The sequence below is a fragment of the Rutilus rutilus genome (assembly GCF_951802725.1).
Source record: "Rutilus rutilus genome assembly, chromosome: 8".
NCBI classification, from domain to species: Eukaryota; Metazoa; Chordata; class Actinopteri; order Cypriniformes; family Leuciscidae; genus Rutilus; species Rutilus rutilus.
The window spans coordinates 152,398-172,138 of record NC_140222.1 but is presented as its reverse complement, the minus strand read 5'-3'; the positions used below and the strand labels follow the sequence as shown (position 1 = coordinate 172,138).

Sequence of the window (19,741 nt, the reverse complement as noted above, 5' to 3'; positions counted from 1 at the left end):
TGGATACAACTGTCTATAAGGGACCAAAGTTCTTGGACACAGGGAGGCTGAATGTTAAAGTATTCTTCAAACCTACAGACACCCACGCTCTACTCCATTGAGGGAGCCACCATGACACGCATGTATTCAAGGGGATAGTGAAGGCTCAACTCTTAAGGTTCTGGCAGATCTGTACGAGGGAAACAGATAGTTGAAGCAGTTGAAGAGTTGAAGCAGTCAAAATCCTGGTGAAGGCCCTTAGGGGCAGGGGATATTCGCTGTACTTTCTGAGGATGGCAATTAAAGGGGAGAGGAGCATGAGAGGGGTGGGGGTCCAGACTTAAAAAAAGAAGGTCCTTCCCTTTATTGTAATTGTTTTCAAGGACGGCCCAAGACTTAGCGACAGGACTTAGGAAGAACTTCGAGAGGCTCTCAAAGGATGAGGCACTGGGCAAACGGTACAGGATGGTGGCGGCCACAGGACAAAACTTACAGGACATCCAAGTGCACAGCAAGTTGGGTCCAGATAACAGAGCAGCTCCATCCAAAGCCCATGACAACTTAGTGAGAGGAGAACGCAGAACGGTACACAGAATTGCTCAGGGTATTCCCTTGAATCGCAGAAACTGCAATTACTTGATCAGATGCGCTTGATGTGGGAGAAGATACGTGGGGGAGACCAGGAAATCCATATTCACCAGGATGTGGGGGCACAGGTATACAGTCAGGAGAGGGACACAACGGAAGGGGCACTTGGTACTTCACTTCCAGAGGCATGGAATCCAGAACCTCAAGGTGTGTGGGCTGGGACACGATCCAGGATGGGGGAAGAGAGATAGGTTGAAGAGGGAGTGGTATTGGATCAAAGAACTGGACACATGGTTTCCAAAAGGGTTGAATATGAGATAAAATTAATAAAAACTTTGCTGAGAGATGATATGAAAAAGTTTTTTTTGCCCATTTAACCCTCTGGAGTCTGAGGGTTTTTTTGGGCCCTGGAGGTGTTCTGACATGCTCTGACATTTGTTGTTTTTTCAGTTATTTATAAACATGTTAATGGCAAAGGTGTAAATTCACTCTATAAAGCACAAACAGGGCTACCATCATATCTGATCAACATGCTTGTAAATCTTTGTGTTTTTAAGAGAATAATGTTTATGCGTGGTTATTTGAAAAAATAAAAATGAAAGTTGCTGAAATAAAACCTCAAAACACATACTAAATATGTGTATACAAGACTTTTGACAAATGGATGTTGTTGCCTAGTGTTTTTTCTTCAAAATGATCTGAAAATCATCCTGCCTAATCGTTCTCATAAAACAATACATTGATTTAAACCTTGTAAAACAGTTTTTTTGTCAGAAGAGGTTTATGCGTGGGAGTGGTAATGGCTCATCAATATTAATGGGATTCAGACCAGGGGTGTGACAGACACTCCCCCACTGGCTAATGGGCCATCACGTGCCTGAACAAAGAAGAGGAGATTCAAAGGTTTTGTTTTTCAATCTGTTTTATTGTAATTCCTCTATGTGGAGGAACTAAATGTTCTAAATTTGCAGGTATCTCACAGTAAATGCTTATGCCCCGTTGATGCGGGCTCTAAGCAAAATAAAGCAAAATAATGCAAAATGAGCAAAAACTAAAATAAAGGCAGATAGAATATAGTTACATGTCTTGGTGCCATTTTTGAAAACAGTTCCTGTTCGGCTGAAGACACAAGTGAACATTACATGCCTGGCATTTCCAAGGTGTGTCCTGCCTTTTACCAAGCTGTCCTTTGCAAAGCACACAGATCTTGCGACCAACTGTGCAAATGTTCTTTGCATCTGAGATCAGCTCCGCTCCTGAAACCGGCACATGGTCAATACTGGTTGGTTTTGGTGCTACTTTCTGTGACACACCACAGAGCTCTGCAATAAGCTGTTCCATGAACTGTTTATGGGTCATGTTACCACATAGCTCTTTGTGGATAAGGAAAGCATTGGTGGCAGCAATGTCCAAGAAGTGTAGAAAGATCTTTCTGTACCACTTCATTGTTTTGTGTTGTGCAGTGTAGTACTGTAAGAGCTGATCTGACAGGTCAACACCCACCATGTGTTTGTTGTATGCAGTCACAGGTGCAGGACATGGAAATGTCGTTGTCCTCCATGTATCTTTTGTTTTCACCCTCCTCTGTGCAGTGTCTCCTGTATAAGCAGATTGAATGGTGGAACAGACAGACACCTCTCGTGTGTCCATCCACTTCACAAATACAAGAGGGCCATCCCGAATCCACCTGATGGATCCTCTGGCAGATTTTTTGGAGAGTGAATTAGTTGCATCACGTGGGCAATCCTTCCGGTTGTCCCTGTAAGTCCCACATGCACCAAACTTCATTGCAAACAGTTCTTTGAGGAGCTTTGGGCTTGTGTAGAAATTGTCCATGTACACATGGTACCCAGAGCCTAAAACTTTACAGTCCAAAAGAGATGTTACAGCATCATGTGACAGTCCATGGCCTGTGGGAAAGTTGTTCTTTCCTGTGTACACAGAAAAGTCCACAGTGTATCCATTTGATGAGTCTGCAAGAACAAACAACTTGAAACCCCATCTGGTTGGCTTGGCTTTCATGTACTGCGTCATACCTGTATGTGCTTTGCATGCCACCATTCTCTCATCGACAGCTAAGTTTCTTCTAGGATGATAGAAGGCTTTACAAGCATGACGAATACTGACCATGAGAGGTTTGACCCTGAAAAGCCGGTCATGTTCAGGTGTGCCCCTCTTTCTGTCATTCTCCTTATCTGCATCTGGGTGACTCATGTGCACATTCCATGAAATGGTGCGGTATCGGTCTCGGGACATGATTGTGGCAGGAAAAGGCAAAGAGAAAAGACTGTCTTGCCGCCAGTAGTCGCTGATGGAGCTGATCTTCACCATAGCCATGTAAAAAAGCAGCCCAATGTAGCGGTACATCTCACTGATGCTGACATCAGTCCATTTATATTTGCGGCCTTTAGCAATTGCACCAGCAGCTTGAGCATTGGTGTTGTGGCACAGAGTTGACACTGCATTCTCAGAAAAAAACATTTTGAAGAGACTCAGAGGAGTGTGTGCATCAGCAGGACTCAGCTGTGGGCCAGGTTTCCGTGCAGGCAGGAATCTCAGAGTCTGTGGAACCATATCAATGTCAGTCTCTGTTTTCCATGACAGAGTAGACTGCTTGCTGCTTGTCTGAATGTTTGTCTTGGCCCTCTTTGCAACAGGTGTCTGATGATCACCATCACCTTTATAGCTGTAAAACAAACAAACAACTGTGAGCATTTTTATTACACAAAATAACAACTGCTTTTCAATCATTAAAAGTAACATTGGCCAGATGCAAAGCCATACAGACACATAATGTTTGTATGGACTATGTAAAACCAGAATATGTAAAACCAGAATAATACTAATATCTGAAAGAAAGGGAATAAGTGTACTTACTTTTCAGTTGTTCTCAAAACTGAACGACACCTATCGCGTGCCCTCCCAGTGCGAGTTGCAGGTGAGGCTGAGGGTGATGCTACCACATTCCTATAAAAATAATAATATTAATATTAATAAAGGTTGAACAAAGTACTAAGTACACATGCATAACTGATGGACAGTCAGCATGTTGATAAAACAACATCAGGTCTAACATCTGTAAAATAGTGGGTAAATATGTACTTACTCTTTCTGATTTCTGCATGTCCTCTTAGTGCGAGTTGCAGAACCTACATTCCTTTCAAAAAAAGTTAAAAACTATTATTAATATATGTTTTAGACTACTATTCCAGCACATGCACAACTGATGGACATAGCATGCTGATAAGATAACACAAAGAAAAAATATGTAATATTATCAACCAAAAATAAAGTCATACAGGCTCATATTGTAAAAAAAAAAATTAACTAACATGGGTAAATATGTACTTACTCATTCTGATGTTCGACTGTGTTGCTGCGCGCCCTCCGAGTTGCAGATGAAGGTGATGCAGCTACATTCCTTTTTTTTTAAAAAAGTTGAAAACTATTATAACATAAATATTTCAAAGTATATTACCATTAGTCTATATGAATAACTGATGCAAATAATTGTAGACACGTGCTGTAGGCATATATTGCGTGTCAATGGGCCATTACGGAGATAGCACAACGCAAACGCATGCATTAACACATTTGCAATTCATCAGCTGGGCATATTTACACATTTCAGCACATACACACATTTGCAATAGATATTTGCAAGCACTTTTCGTTGATGATAATGAGGCAGCATAAACACTAGTCAAAATATAATCTAAACATACATAATATTTTCTAAATTAATTTCAAAATCCTAACTTTCATACAGGCCATGATCTAAGATCATGCGCAATCGCGAGACAAATGGAGTGGGCAGACAAGATTTTGACCATTTCATTAGGTTTATTTTTTGTATAAAGCCTTTCTTTAAAGTGAATTTCGTTTTGTATTTAATACATAAGAATTAAAAATAGCAGGCAATAAAGCTCCGTGTCGGCATGTGAACTGGAGCTCATCTCATAAATGAACCCAAACTCATAAGCTTTGCCTAAAATCTACCAGAGAAATATATGGAAAGCTCGAAATGTGTTATTTTGAACAAAACTATTAAAAACGAAAGAAAACAGACTGCATGAAGCATCTCTCCTACTTTATACAGCAGCCTAGACCATTTAAATATAGATTACTCTGAATGACAAGTATGGAAATGGTCCAACCAGTTAAATATGTAGCCTACGTTTATATAAAATAGCTTGTCAACTTATGCAAGTAAATTTAAAAAGACTTACTCATCCGAAATATTATCCACGCCTGGATCAATCCGCTCTTCAAAATACAAATGTTCGTCGTCAGAGTCGTGCTCTTCTTCTGAGGAAAAAGTGAACTCCTCTTCACTATCCAGGACTAGCTGAAGTGCTTCCTCACCAGTAAATCGTGTCATCTTCCAACGGCGCAGGAAAGTGAATGAATGAAACTTGCTGGTTTTAAGGCATTTCAGGGGGCGTTTACCTTATTTTGCATAGATCACCTCAGCACATTATCTTATGAATAGCGCGCTCTGCGAGTGGGTGTGAACTCATTACCGATAATTAGGTGAGACGGGAGAAACTGTACTTCTCTTTAGTTTCATACAGATAACATTGCAGGAGAATATTTGTTTTGAATGTGAATTGTTTTATTTAAAAGTAGAAATTTAAAGCTTTCTTTAGACGCATGTTTCATGGTTGTGTGATAAGTATTAGCTGAGTTTCAGTTCATTTTCCAGACTTGTTTCAGAAAGATTTTTGCGGAGACAGAGTGAGCTGAAAGCGCACCCTGTTTATTTTATTTATTTAAAAATAAAAACAAGGTTTTGATGTTAATGTGAGTGTACACAAAAAAAGAAGACCCTCTATAGTTTATAATCATGTATTTATTTTATTAATATGACCGTAAATGACGGATTTTTTTAAGTTTATGTTGCTGCTATGTGAAAAAAATCCAGCAAAACGCGGGGGCGCGTTTGCCGACCTCAGAGGGTTAATATACTTAGCCCTCACAGGAGGGTAACTTAATTAGGATACAATTGGACTATCCCTGTATCTGCACAAGCACTAAAACCTACCCCTTACAGGGGATCAGGACTAAATTCTTAACATACCTAAACTTACCCCTAACAGGAAGGTGACTTAGTTTAGATACAATTGGACTATCCCTGTATCTGCACAAGCACTAAAACCTACCCCTTACAGGGGATCAGGACTAAATTCTTAACATACCTAAACCCACCCCTCACAGGAGGGTGACTTAGTTTAGATACAATTGGACTATCCCTGTACCTGCACAAGCACTAAAACCTACCCCTTACAAGGGATTAGGACTAAATTCTTAACATACCTAAACCTACCCCTCACAGGAGGGTGACTTAGTTTAGATACAATTGGACTATCCCTGTACCTGCACAAGCACTAAAACCTACCCCTTACAAGGGATTAGGACTAAATTCTTAACATACCTAAACCTACCCCTCACAGGAGGGTGACTTAATTAGGATACAATTGGACTATCCCTGTATCAACACAATAACTAAAACCTACCCCTTACAGGGGATTAGGACTAAAATCCTTTTATATATTTAACTTAACCCTCAGAGGAGGGAGACTTAATTTTGTACAAGGCTGGGCCAACCCAGGTTCTTTGAGCAATCATAAGGAAATGGATTGAAGTAGACATAGGGGAACAATTGGATTGTGTGCCTGTTGGTGGATCAGCCTCAGCAAAAACATGCTCCGGCCAGTGCATTTCTGCGTCCTTCCTAATCTAAACCGGATAATCAGGAGAGGTTGTCTGGGGGAAGGCATTATCCTTACACAAGCCTAACCCAGGCTCTGTCACCAGCCAATCACAGATAGCACCATCCCCGGAGTATCACACAGACCTGATACCTCTCAAGTTCATCACCACACACATACTTAAGCACACACCTCGAGCCTCATAGTTGTCTGGTCTCGTACTTGAGATTAGACTAAAGACTTGAGATAAAGACTGATTACCCGTTGTAACAGAGAGGCAGGGACGAAGCAGAGAGAGAATCCACATGCAATCACTACTTTAATAATAATACAAACAGGTAATACAGCGCAAACAAAGAAACTCAGGACAGGAACATGGTACAGCAAACAACGACTGACAAACCACAAGAAAAACACAAGGGAAATTTATACACAGGCTAACAAGGTAGCAAGGGGGTGTGGTTGATTGTCATGGGAACATACAAGGGTAACCAAGGGAACTAACAATACAACACGGGAGATTAATCAGCATGAAAAACTACAAAACATGGCACAAGACAGGAAATAACACAAGTCCTCACACAAGACATGAACACAGGCTGAGATCGTGACACCCGTATATTCTCTGCATATTCTATGTTCCTGCGTTCCTAGTCTCAATACTCCTCGCCCCATGTGTGCTTCCCTGTGCTCTACCTACCTGCCTCCTCTTCATGGGTCCTCGCAAGATGTGTGCTCCTCATCCCACTCTGAAGTCACCACCCCTGCATCTTCTCTGCATCTCCTCTGCATCGCCCATGTTACAGTAAAGTTCCAAGCCATTCTCTTCAGTGATTATCTCCATTGACATCTCCCATCTATTTCCATTGATTTCACTATACTTCAATAAACCCTTTCTTGATTATATTCCATCTAAGACAATCCATTACAGAGGACCAGACCCACTTTAACACAGCATGAGCTCTCCAGATCCTTTTCAGGAGATCGTGGACGGACTCAAGCGCGCGCTCAGCGCTTCCACAGCCACAATATCCGCCATTCTGCCAGTCACGTGGCCAACCTGGCGCCCTACTCTGGCTCGGCGGAGAATTGCAACGGATTCCTTTTACAATGATCACTGGCTCTAGAGATGCAACCGCAGCGTTTTGCCTTTATTATATCCCTGCTGTCGGGGCGAGCTTTACAGTGGGCCGAAACTCTCTGGACTCAAGCAGGACCTGTAACTCAATCCCTGGATAGTTTCACAAGGCACTTCCGCAAGGTCTTTGGTCGACCACAAGGAGATTCAACCATTGGTGAGCAACTATATCATCTTAAACAGGGGAAGGTAGATGCTGTTTGAAACTGCTCCACAACCATCAAAGAACTCCAGTGCTTCCTCGGTTTCTCCAATTTCTATCGATGCTTCATCAAGAACTTCATTCAATGTCTCCCTCAGCCACACATCAGTTACAGTACCTGCAAACATATCTTGTGAGATTGTTAAAAAAAAAATACAAAATGGATCTTTAATGTTTTCTGTGATGACTGTCTTTAACAATCTACTCTTTTACTACATTTTTTATTTTTTATTTAAATTTTGGGGAAATTATTATGGGATTTGTGGTGAAAGAACTTACTTTTTACAGTAGCCTTTAACCTAACTTTATGTCATGTCTTCTCTCTGTTAATGATACTACTCTTAGTATGCAGGAGTAGGTGGAGAGTCATTGGAAAAGTTGCTGAAGCGCGCTACTGCCTCCCTGACCTACAACTCCCTCTGTCTTCCTGATAACATCTCTGAGAGAGGCCTGGAGAATGTACCCCACTACTACTACCGAGATGACGGGATGAAACTGTGGAATATCATCAACAAGTATGACTACCAGTGGAGTTTAGTCTAGTGTTTTATTTAAAGGCATTATGATTTTATCATAAAGGTCTATCTCTGTGTGTTACATAATACATCCAGTTTTAGGGCTGAACTTATGCATCCTGGTGCACTTTCTGATTCAAATGTCAACAAATATAGTGTCAATTATACAGGTTCATGGGTTTATTCAGTAAGCACAGGCTGTACATGTACTGTGTTGTAAAGTCCCTGTAAAGTCAAAATTAAGTATGTGTTCTGAGTTTGTGACACCACAGAAAAATGTGTTACTAGCCACCCAGCCAAATTTGATAATAAAAAAAATCTAATAAAATTGATAATAAAAAAAAGCAGCCAAGCAAATAAAATAAGCTATCTAAATCTTGAAAAAATTAGCAGTGGTCTCTGCTCTCAAACGCTGGGGGCGTGTCCACTGGCTGCGCTGAAACCACGCCCACTCGTGGGAAAGTTGACTCGTGGACACACACTGCCAATCATGGCACCAGTTGTCGCGCGACGGGAGGATGAAGGCAGAGGCGGGAGATAGTCGTTTCGGCCCCATTCACCAGTAACAGCGGATTATCAGTGAATCCCAGTTGTCTCTGACGAAAGTTTATAAAAGTATCCCGTGTAAAATGATCACTACAGAGGCGGGTGTTGGTGGTGATCCTCAGCTCTCCATCAAGGTGGCACTTCACAAAATGAATCCACCTCTGGTTGATATGAAATTGAAATAAGGACACCGATCTGTTTCGTAAGTGATTGCATCCAGGTAATACGCATTTCCGTGAAGCTAGCTAGCAAACTGTAGGCTGTAGTAAATAGCACTGACAGTAACTCACGATTGAGCGGCGAACTGATAGGGGAGGGGGACAGCCTCAGTGGCTCCAGTGCGTCATCGCCAGTAGGGACTGGGCCAGGAGCTCAGCGGCTCCAGTGCGTCATCGATAGTAGGGGCGTGGCCAGGAGCTCAGCGTCTCTAGTGCGTCATCGACAGTAGGGGCGGGGCCAGGAGCTCAGCGGCTCCAGTGCGTCATCGACAGTAGGGGCGGGGCCAGGAGCTTAGCGTCTCTAGTGCGTCATCTGACAGTAGTGGTGGGGCCAGGAGCTCAGCGTCTCCAGTGCGTCATCGACAGTAGGGACTGGGCCAGGAGCTCAGCGTCTCTAGTGCGTCATCTGACAGTATGGACTGGACCAGGAGCTCAGTGGCTCCAGTGCGTCATCAGCAGTAGGGGCGGGGCCAGGAGCTCAATGGCTCCAGTGCGTCATCGACAGTAGGGGCGGGGCCAGGAGCTCAGCGTCTCAAGTGCGTCATCGACAGTAGGGACTGGGCCAGGAGCTCAGTGGTTCCAGTGCGTCATCAACAGTAGGGGCGGGGCCAGGAGCTCAGCGTCTCTAGTGCGTCATCGACAGTAGGGGTGGGGCCAGGAGCTCAGTGGCTCCAGTGCATCATCAACAGTAGGGGCAGGGCCAGGAGCTCAACGGCTCCAGTTCGTCATCGACAGTAGGGGTGGGGCCAGGAGCTCAGTGGCTCCAATGCGTCATTGACAGTAGGGGCGGGGCCAGGAGCTCAGCGGCTCCAGTGCGTCATCGACAGTAGGGACTGGGCCAGGAGCTCAACGGCTCCAGTGCGTCATCGACAGTAGGGGCGGGGCCAGGAGCTCAGCGTCTCTAGTGCGTCATTGACAGTAGGGGCGGGGCCAGGAGCTCAGCGTCTCCAGTGCGTCATCTGACAGTAGGGGCGGGGCCAGGAGCTCAGCGTCTCTAGTGCGTCATCGACAGTAGGGGTGGGGCCAGGAGCTCAGCGTCTCTAGTGCGTCATCTGACAGTAGGGGCGGGGCCAGGAGCTCAGCGTCTCCAGTGCGTCATCGACAGTAGGGGCGGGGCCAGGAGCTCAGCGTCTCCAGTGCGTCATCTGACAGTAGGGGCGGGGCCAGGAGCTCAGCGTCTCCAGTGCGTCATCGACAGTAGGGGCGGGGCCAGGAGCTCAGCGTCTCCAGTGCGTCATCTGACAGTAGGGGCGGGGCCAGGAGCTCAGCGTCTCTAGTGCGTCATCGACAGTAGGGGCAGGGCCAGGAGCTCAGCGTCTCCAGTGCGTCATCGACAGTAGGGGCGGGGCCAGGAGCTCAGCGTCTCCAGTGCGTCATCTGACAGTAGGAGCGGGGCCAGGAGCTCAGCGTCTCTAGTGCGTCATCGACAGTAGGGACTGGGCCAGGAGCTCAGCGTCTCTAGTGCGTCATCTGACAGTAGGGGCGGGGCCAGGAGCTCAGCGTCTCCAGTGCGTCATCTGACAGTAGGGGCGGGGCCAGGAGCTCAGTGGTTCCAGTGCGTCATCAACAGTAGGGGAGGGGCCAGGAGCTCAGCGTCTCTAGTGCGTCATCAACAGTAGGGGCGGGGCCAGGAGCTCAGTGGTTCCAGTGCGTCATCGACAGTAGGGGCGGGGCCAGGAGCTCAGCGTCTCCAGTGCGTCATCTGACAGTAGGGGCGGGGCCAGGAGCTCAGCGTCTCTAGTGCGTCATCGACAGTAGGGGCAGGGCCAGGAGCTCAGCGTCTCCAGTGCGTCATCGACAGTAGGGGCGGGGCCAGGAGCTCAGCGTCTCCAGTGCGTCATCTGACAGTAGGAGCGGGGCCAGGAGCTCAGCGTCTCTAGTGCGTCATCGACAGTAGGGACTGGGCCAGGAGCTCAGCGTCTCTAGTGCGTCATCTGACAGTAGGGGCGGGGCCAGGAGCTCAGCGTCTCCAGTGCGTCATCTGACAGTAGGGGCGGGGCCAGGAGCTCAGTGGTTCCAGTGCGTCATCAACAGTAGGGGAGGGGCCAGGAGCTCAGCGTCTCTAGTGAGTCATCAACAGTAGGGGCGGGGCCAGGAGCTCAGTGGTTCCAGTGCGTCATCGACAGTAGGGGCGGGGCCAGGAGCTCAGCGTCTCCAGTGCGTCATCTGACAGTAGGGGCGGGGCCAGGAGCTCAGCGTCTCTAGTGCGTCATCGACAGTAGGCAAGGGCGTGGTTAACTGGTTCCCTCTGAGTCACAGGCCTCCACAACTTCCAATAGGAAAATTCAACTGCAGTAGCCACTGTTCAACCTGAAGAGGGCAGCACTCAGACGTTTTTACACCATATATTGTAGAATTAAATTAACATGTAACATTTCTAATTTTGGTTACACACTAAATGAAGGGGATCCATTCATCTAAGATGAGAGTTAAGTGTATTTAAAGTTTTGTGAGATAACCCAAACCATTACTATATAATTCACAAAAGCAATATCATCAGCAACTCAATACAACAAGAAAGAGGATTCTTTATGCAAGAACTTTTCAGTTCAACACAAGTTCAGGTTCAGGCAGAAATAAAGTAAATTTCTCACAATACCAGAAGTAGTCCAGGCAACTGGTGCGTGTTTACAATGTTCCAAAAGTTCAATAGAAATCCATGAGTAGAAGTCCAACTTATAAGGGGTCCAAATCATAAATCAACCACCAGTCCGGGAAACAAACAAAGGTGTAGCCGTGGAATTAGAGCACAACAAAGTCCAGATGAAGTGTCCAAATAGAATGAAGTCAAAAAAGAACCCTCTAAATAAACAGGCAAACACAAATCAAAATATGCAATTGACAAATACAATAAACATAGCATTACAAAATATATACAACTTACATTGAGCTGTAGAACCAATAAGGTTCCTCGTAATAGGGTTTCTTGTGTCGATCTCAGTTGAGCAAAACACTCAAAGACCTGACAATACCTCCTAAACATTCTTACTTGTCTCTTTTAAAAGGATAGCCCTTCCTATAGAAACCTCCCTAGACCCCCTTGAGGTGGGGAGTAGCATTACAATACAAAAATGGAACAGCCTTTCAGAACTGTTACAACACTTTAAACCCAAATGTCAAAAAAATTACTTGAATCAATGAACAGCATTAATAAAGCCCCAGTCTTACAGATCATTAACTAAAAAAAGTTGTTTTAGGGTTTAGTTACCGTTTAACGGTCTAACTCCACAATTCAGTACTTCACAGTTCACAGTCTTTGTAATGTGTTTTATCAATACATTTCTAACATTTATAATGTGTTAAGATTTTTTTTTAGAATTGACTTTACAGGGACTTTAAGAAATAAATGCAAAGCAAATCTACAAAAAAAAAGTAAAGCTGTAAATATCTAAACCTGGCAAATATCTGACTGTGGTTGCTTACAGGTTTGTTGCAGCTTTCTTGCCACACTACTATCAAAGTGATGCACACGTGCAGAAGGACACAGAGCTGCACGGTTGGATCAGTGAGATATTCACCAATGGCTTCCTGGAAAGAGATTCCTCAGGTCTGTTATCAGTCCGTTATCAAGGCTGTTGCAGTTGAAGATGCTGCAAGTGTGATTTGAACAATCTGTTACCTTAAATTATACGCTTATCTATGTAAAGCTGCTTTGAAACAATCTACATTGATAAAAGCGCTATATAAATGAAGATGACTTGACTTGATTTCTGGTGGAATAAATAAAGTGTCGCGACCAATGAGTATGCATTTCCAACGGAATTGTTGCCATATTAGGACATTTAATCCAACAAAGGCTTCCTTTCTTTTTATTTTGTGTTCATTTGCACAGCATAAGAACATTTTTGCTTTGAGGCACAACCTTCTTTTGTAAACCCCACTGTAATTCACTGTTTTATGGAAAATAATTTAACCAGGTCAATAGTCAAAAGTAGTTTGGTTTATGGCTCCACTCTCCATTTCAGTTTGTTTGTGTGTGTGTGTGTGTGTGTGTTTATGTATAAACATCCTAAACTGAGTTCCCCACAGAAACAGCCTTTCATTCTTCTTCCCAGGAATACCATCATCTTTTCAGACATTGAAAGAGCTTATCAAGTTTGTTACCATGGTGATCTTCACTGCATCAGCCCAACATGCCGCTGTAAACAATGGACAGGTCAGTTAGTACAAGTCAATTCACTTCCAATCACACAGAGCCATTAAAGCTGCACTCCGTGATCCCAATCTCATACACTATTAAAATTTTGAGTATATGAACTATGAACTGAACTAGTTCATTTTAAAATTTGTGAACTGAACTTTGAACTAGTTCATGTAGAAAGTGAACTTTACCAACACTGCCAAATCTCATACACTTTTTCTCAAATCCAGCGAATTGCTCCACACATTCCTCTAGCTGTACATTCAGTGTCACGTGTTCATGTGCTTTGATTCATGTATATAGTCATGTTCTAGAGTTTTGTGATCTGTTGTGTTAAGCCAAGTGCACACTGTGATTTTGGCCACAATTTGGCCATCTGATACCAATTTACCAAATCCTAAAAGATTCCTCTGATCCTTGACTAAAATCTGAAGTCTTCAATCATTATTTTGACATGTTCAAAGACAGACGATTTTACCTCTGATGAAATTCTGGCAGTGTCAGAAGATTTGAATCTCAGTCCTGCAGTGTGACTTCTCCTACGAAGACCATCAAACTGTCTTTGTTTTTCAAGACAAGCCATGACGAAAATGAATGATGTCTTTGTAGCCACTATTTCAATCCCGCGTGTAATGCAGCTCACATCACCGAACGTATCATTGATTGATCAACTGAGATCTTACAGCGAGGATCATGTTCATACAATCTGACAAGCTACAATCGTAAAGAACTATTATAAGGAGATCAGCAGAAAAACAGAACACAGCCGTTATAATGGCTTTCAAGTGCATGAATAGCGCTTTGCCTTTATAGAGCGGCACCAAACGCCAATTCCACTGAATCATTCTTAAGACTGTTGACTTGCCACTAGATTTTTTAAAAGTGTTTAAAGGGACACTTCACCCATTTGCATTAAGCTTTGTATCATTAGAAACCATATTTTTTAATGGTCGTGCATTATTCCCTCGTTTTCCTCTGAGACGGGAGAAATACGGATTTCAGTGTTGCAGTTCCTGCTTATAATGATTCTGTCATCTATAATGTCATTCTAAGCAGGACGTCCCATATCTTCGTAGAGGGGTTGAGACTACAAACACTCGTTCCTCATTTTTCCAGGGGGTGGGACCCACTTACACTACAGACTTATTACAGATCAGTGGGTGGGACGTAGAAACTAAAAGCAATATCCGCCATCTTGTTTGAAAGCTAAGCTAACAGGCGCTGTGGAGCCAGATGTGAAGTTACGACAATGGCAGAAGGTACTCAGTATGATATGGAAGAAGAGGATTTAGAAAGTCTGATGCTCGAATCAGTTGTTCGTGGCTATCTTTACGAGCCACAATATAGCGAAGAACAGTTGAGGCTGATGGAGGAAAAGAAGGTGGCTGCTGTGGCTCCAGAGATGGAGTCCTTCTACTGCAAAGAATTTCAACGATGCTAATTTCTCCTGGATGAAATCTCTGAATCAGACGAGGACACGGACGTTTGTGTTATGAACTGGATTAGTGGGAGTGGCTTGCGGAGCTGTACAATATGGTGGTGTGTTGTTGTCTTCCATACAAATGTGCCCTAAAGTTACTTTCTGTCTTTCTTCGGTCAAGAAGGCACCACATTTGGAATTTACGTTACATTTTGACTACATACATGACCCACTTTCAATAAAGATAATGTTCCCAAAGGTGAAATGATCCTTTAAGGGGGGCATGACTAAATAAAGTTTGAGAACCACTGCCCTAGAGTAAGTAGCCCATGATGAGAAGAAAAAACTTGTCCATATCCACTTTCCATGGCCTGAGTAATGTTAATTATGTGCTCTTTTTATTCTTAATGAATATTTAGCTTAAATATCACAATTTTCACCAATTCTTTCCCCCCAGTTTGAATTTGGCGGATGGATGCCTAACTACCCCACTGCCCTCAGAAAGCCCCCTCCCAAGGAGAAAGGCCAGACCACTGAGGACACGATCCTGGAGACCCTGCCTGATGTGAGCACCACGGTGAATGGGATGGCTGTCCTGAAACTCCTGAGCAAGGACTCCGCAGACCATGTGAGTTTTACACCATCAGGGCACATGTTAAAAGACTGCAAATCAATTTTGTTGTGTAAAAGTTAACAATCGGAATGGCATTCTTGTGAATGCCATCATATTAGGCCTTGTCCACACGGACACGGGTATTTTTATAACCGTGACTTTTTTACGTGGTTCGTCCACACGGAAACGCAGTATCAGGTCACTGAAACCAAACATTTTTGAAAACCCCTGCCAGGGTGAGGATTTTCAGAAACGCCGGTTGCAGTGTTGTCGTGTAGACAGTAAAACCGGGGTTTTTGCTTCTGATTCAGGCTTCTGATTGGCCAACGTGGCTTTACGATTAGGGTTATATTGCCGCCTACTGGTGTGGCATGCTCTTTACAGCGCTTGATAGCGTGTTTTTGCGCTTTCATGTAGGCGGAGATTTCTTTTAAACCGAGCATGAGTGGAAAGGTTTTTTTTTTTTAAACGCAGGAGGAAAAACTCCGGTTATAAAAATACCCGTGTCCGTGTGGACTAGGCCTTACTCTAGATGACAATGGTGTCATACGCAGTGTGTTAAACATTGTTATAAACATGTTTCTTATCAACATGCTATTTACGATTACAATCTTGATACCCTGTCCGTAGTACCCTCTGGGATATTTCCCAGAAAATCTGTATGATGAAGAGGTCCCTTGCAAGCTCATTGAAGATTTTCAAAAGGATCTGAGGGAGTTGTCAGATCTCATCGAGAAGCGGAACAAGAAGTTGGAGCTTCCCTACACCTATCTGAGCCCCAAAAATGTGGACAACAGTGTAGCCATTTGAAAGGATACAGTAGTCCTTCTTAATACATTTGTCTTTCTATTAATAGCTTTGCCAATCACAATAAAGACCAAAGCAAAAATTACTCAAAGTGTGTCATGGATATTGGATTTCAGGGAAGAAAAGGTACTGCTTAATATGTGGGTTTAGTCCAGTCATTTTATGAAAAAAGGTTAAACAAATTGTTCTAAAGTACTTCTTCCTGCCTCTATGTATTAATGTTCATGGGTAGCATAATGGGTTCCATTCAGACCTTAACATTAAGTATTTTACTGTTATTTGTCAACCAAATTCAACAAGACATTTTCATCTGACTATACACAATGTTTAGATCTGTTGTGGTATTTATGCAGATTAGCACATACGTAATTAGATTATGCACCGTTTGTCCACGTTAACAAACTATTTAAAAAAGAAACGTGTAATACTTTTGTCTTGATATAAGTAATCAACTCAGTAATTTTCATGGTGATATCAAAAGGTTAAAAATGTTACCCTATTCACGTAAGAAAAATAATGAAAAAGTGTATAAAAAGGCTATATTTGGGTCTTTTTCGAAACTTTCCCCTAATGGGACTCTTCGTGGCCTTTTTTTTTTCCTTGCTCAGGACATATTGAGGATACAAAATCAGTTGAGTTTGCTTCTGTTGCAATTTGTTCAAGGTTGACCCCCATTTTGGCTTACAATGACTGGACTAGTTCTGAGATATGTTTTTACAACTTTGGTGTCATCTAGTGACATAAATCAGTACATTCCTGCAATATTAACCCTCTGGGATCTAAGGTGTTTTTGGGGTCCTTGAGATGTTTTGACATGCCCTGACATTTGTGCTTTTTTCAGTTGCTTATTATTATTATTATTATATTAGGCTACCTTTATTTAACCAGGAGAGAACCTCACTGAGATTAAAATCTCTTTTACAGGAGTGTCCTGGCCAAGATAGGCGGGCCAGTTATTCAAACACACATATAACAATAAAACAATACAGCACACAATAAATTGGTATTACAAATACCATGTACATATAAACATATTAATGGCAAATGTGTAATTACACTCTATTTTGCATAAACAGGGCTACCATAATATGTGAGCAACATGTATGTACATGTTTGTATTTTTGAGAGAATAATGCTTATGCATAGTTATTGAATAAAAAACTAAAAATTAAAGTTTCTGAAATAAGGCCACAAAACACATACTAAATATGTGTCCACAAGACGTTTGACTAATGGATGTTGTTGTCTAGAGTTTTTGCTTCAAAATTATCTGAAAATCGTCTAGCCTAATCATTCACATACATTTTGTAAGACACGTTTTGTTTGGAAAGGCAATATGCGTGGGGGCGTGAACGATCATGAGTGAGTGAGTGAATGAATGAGCGAGTGATGAATGAGCCAGTGAATGAATGAGTGAGTGAAAAAGTGAATGAATCCCACTTTTGAGGAAAGAAAAAATAAGAAAAAATAGAAACTTAATGTTGCTTTTCCTAAAAAGTTAAATAAAATTATAATGCATTACTTCAACCACAACATCCCACAAAACTAGTTAAGACAAAATTTGTGTAAAGCAGTTCTCTATGCAGCAGAGCAATGGTGAAGTTGATTAGACATGTTTACCTTGGATATTATACAATTTGCAAGCACAATTTGTGGAAAAATAAAAAAATTGTGATGCTTCCAACTGTGAACCAATGCTCTTGCATTCTTTCTTGTGGCCAAGTCACACGCCTGAATGAATGGCTCATTAAGTATGCGGGGCCCATTGTCTCCTCAGGTGTGAATCACTAAATATGCATGACGGCATTGGATCGTTGACGCCCTTTGCGCATATTGCCTTTCCAAACAAAAAGTGTTTTACAAGATTTAAATCAATGTATTGTTTTATGTGAAGGGTTAGGCAGGATGATTTTCACATCATTTTGAAGAAAAAACTCTAGGCAACGACATCCATTAGTCAAAAGTCTTGTGGACACATATTTAGTATGTGTTTTGTGGCCTTATTTCAGAAACTTTAGTTTTTTGTGTTTTCAAAAACCATGCATAAACATTATTCTCTCAAAAATGAAAACATGTACATGCATGTTGCTCACATATTATGGTAGCCCTGTTTGTGCTAAATAGAGTGTAATTACACCTTTGCCATTAATATGTTTATAAGCAACTGAAAAAAGCACAAATGTCAGGGCATGTCAGAACATCTCTAGGACCCCAAAAACCCCTTAGATGCATGTAGATGCTAGCAAGGTAGAGACAGAAGCTGTCCTTTTACAGGATGATGATAAGGGAGTTGAACGTCCAGTATGTTTCTTTTCGAGAAAATTCTTGTCATATCAGCTGAATTATTCAGTTATTGAAAAAGAGGCATTGGTGCTGGTTTGGGCACTTTGACGTTTATGTGGGAGGGGGTGTACGTCAGTTGTGATTTATTGTGATCATAATCACCTTACGTTTTTGACGACCCTTCAAAATCCTAATCAGAGGTTGATGCGCTGGTCATTATTTCTACAACCTTATAATTTGGAGATCTGCCATATAAAGGGAACTGAAAATGTTTTGGCGGACGCATTGTCCCGGGCACCTGTGTCTTAAGAGTTAATGTATTTCTCTGTCTTTATTCTGTTTATCATTGTGTTCTATTTCTAGGTTCCAGGTTAGTGAATAGTGATTGTATGGTAGCGAAGGAGATGTGCTCTGATACAGGGTCAGAGTGACCTCGATATGCTTGGATACATAGAGGTTCCAGCGGGGTTTACCCTATAATTACAGAGGTTTTTTTATGGGGGAAGGTGTGACGTCCCTGTCAGTCCTTCCTTGTTTTGTGTGTGTGTATGTGTGTGTTGCGTTTGTATTGTCTGCAGGTGACTGGTTGATTGCGGCGTGATTGGGAGCACCGGTGCACAGGTTCTTCGTTCCCTACCAAAGCTATCGGGTTTTTGCTGGCGGGTGTTCTTCTGCTCTGGTTTGGCGTGGCAGTTCCTGATGTTTTGCGTCGATACAGGTAGCTGTAAATGGCCAGACTTTGGCTTAATTTAAAGAAGAATGTGAAATAAAGTGAAGATTTCAGCAATGTAAATGTATTCGTTCTCTCCTTATTTGTGGTGATTCTTTGGAATCACAACAGTAAACTACTAGTATACTGTACTTATAAGTTGACTTGTAGTACAGATGCAGTCTATTTGTTTCGCCGAATAAATAATATTCATAAACCTTTGTATGTTATCAACTGAGGATCTATTTTTAATAAATCCAGTTTGATCCATGTGAATTAAACTAGGCAAAACCTGTTCTAAACGTAGCGCGATCATTTTAGTGAGAATTTTATAATCTGAATTGAGCAGTGAGATTGGTCGGTATGAGGTAGGTAGATTCGGGTCTTTGCCAGGTTTAAGCAAAACTGTAATTAGAGCCTGATTTAAAGTCTCTGGTAATTCTTTTTTATGAATTGCCTCCGTATACATTGAAAGCATCGGATCGGCTAATTTCGGAAAAAAAGTTTTATAAAAATCCATAGAGAAACCGTCCAAACCAGGTGTTTTATCTCCAGCCAGTGCGATAACTGCAAAATTAATCTCTTCTTTTGAATTTTTTTTCTCAAGTTCTTCTCGGTCATTATCACATAAGACTGGGATATCCTATTTGCTTACAAACTTTTGGATTTCCTCTTCATCTACTCCTTGAGACTTGTACAGTAATTTATAGAAATCTAAGAATTCTTGGTTAATCAATTTAGGGTGCTTAATACTTTTTTTGCCTGGCGAACATGTAAATTGTAGTAATAGTTTTACTAATTTCTTCTTTTCTTATCTGCCACGCCAACACTTTTCCAATCTTATCCCCATTTTCATAATATTTCTGCCGTG

At 42.3% G+C, this 19,741-nt stretch overlaps 2 protein-coding genes across 3 annotated transcripts in view; one reads left to right on the top strand and one right to left on the bottom strand.

Annotated features, from left to right (window-relative positions):
- LOC311294605 (hydroperoxide isomerase ALOXE3-like) overlaps window positions 1-15,963 on the top strand; it is a 38,628-nt gene extending 22,665 nt beyond the window's left edge. The window contains exons 12-16 of the mRNA XM_084415559.1: window positions 7,964-8,133; window positions 12,323-12,444; window positions 12,953-13,053; window positions 14,916-15,086; window positions 15,702-15,963. Of these exons, the coding sequence (XP_084271685.1) occupies window positions 7,964-8,133; window positions 12,323-12,444; window positions 12,953-13,053; window positions 14,916-15,086; window positions 15,702-15,881 (744 nt within the window). The 3' untranslated portion in view covers window positions 15,882-15,963. The remainder of the gene's footprint in view (window positions 1-7,963; window positions 8,134-12,322; window positions 12,445-12,952; window positions 13,054-14,915; window positions 15,087-15,701) is intronic.
- Window positions 1,482-7,929, bottom strand: LOC311295676 (piggyBac transposable element-derived protein 4-like). Of its 2 annotated transcripts, XM_084417139.1 has the most exons (4): window positions 3,920-7,929; window positions 3,674-3,724; window positions 3,445-3,534; window positions 1,482-3,253 (listed from the first exon to the last, which is right to left on the bottom strand). In XM_084417139.1, exon 4 carries the CDS (start codon window positions 3,139-3,141, stop codon window positions 1,645-1,647), a length of 1,497 nt encoding a protein of 498 aa, XP_084273265.1. In that variant the 5' UTR covers window positions 3,142-3,253; window positions 3,445-3,534; window positions 3,674-3,724; window positions 3,920-7,929; the 3' UTR covers window positions 1,482-1,644. The 2 variants fall into 2 exon arrangements, with proteins under 2 accessions (XP_084273265.1, XP_084273266.1); XM_084417140.1 differs by lacking the exon at window positions 3,920-7,929 and having other exon boundaries at window positions 3,674-3,891.
- Window positions 15,964-19,741: the final 3,778 nt, after the last annotated feature.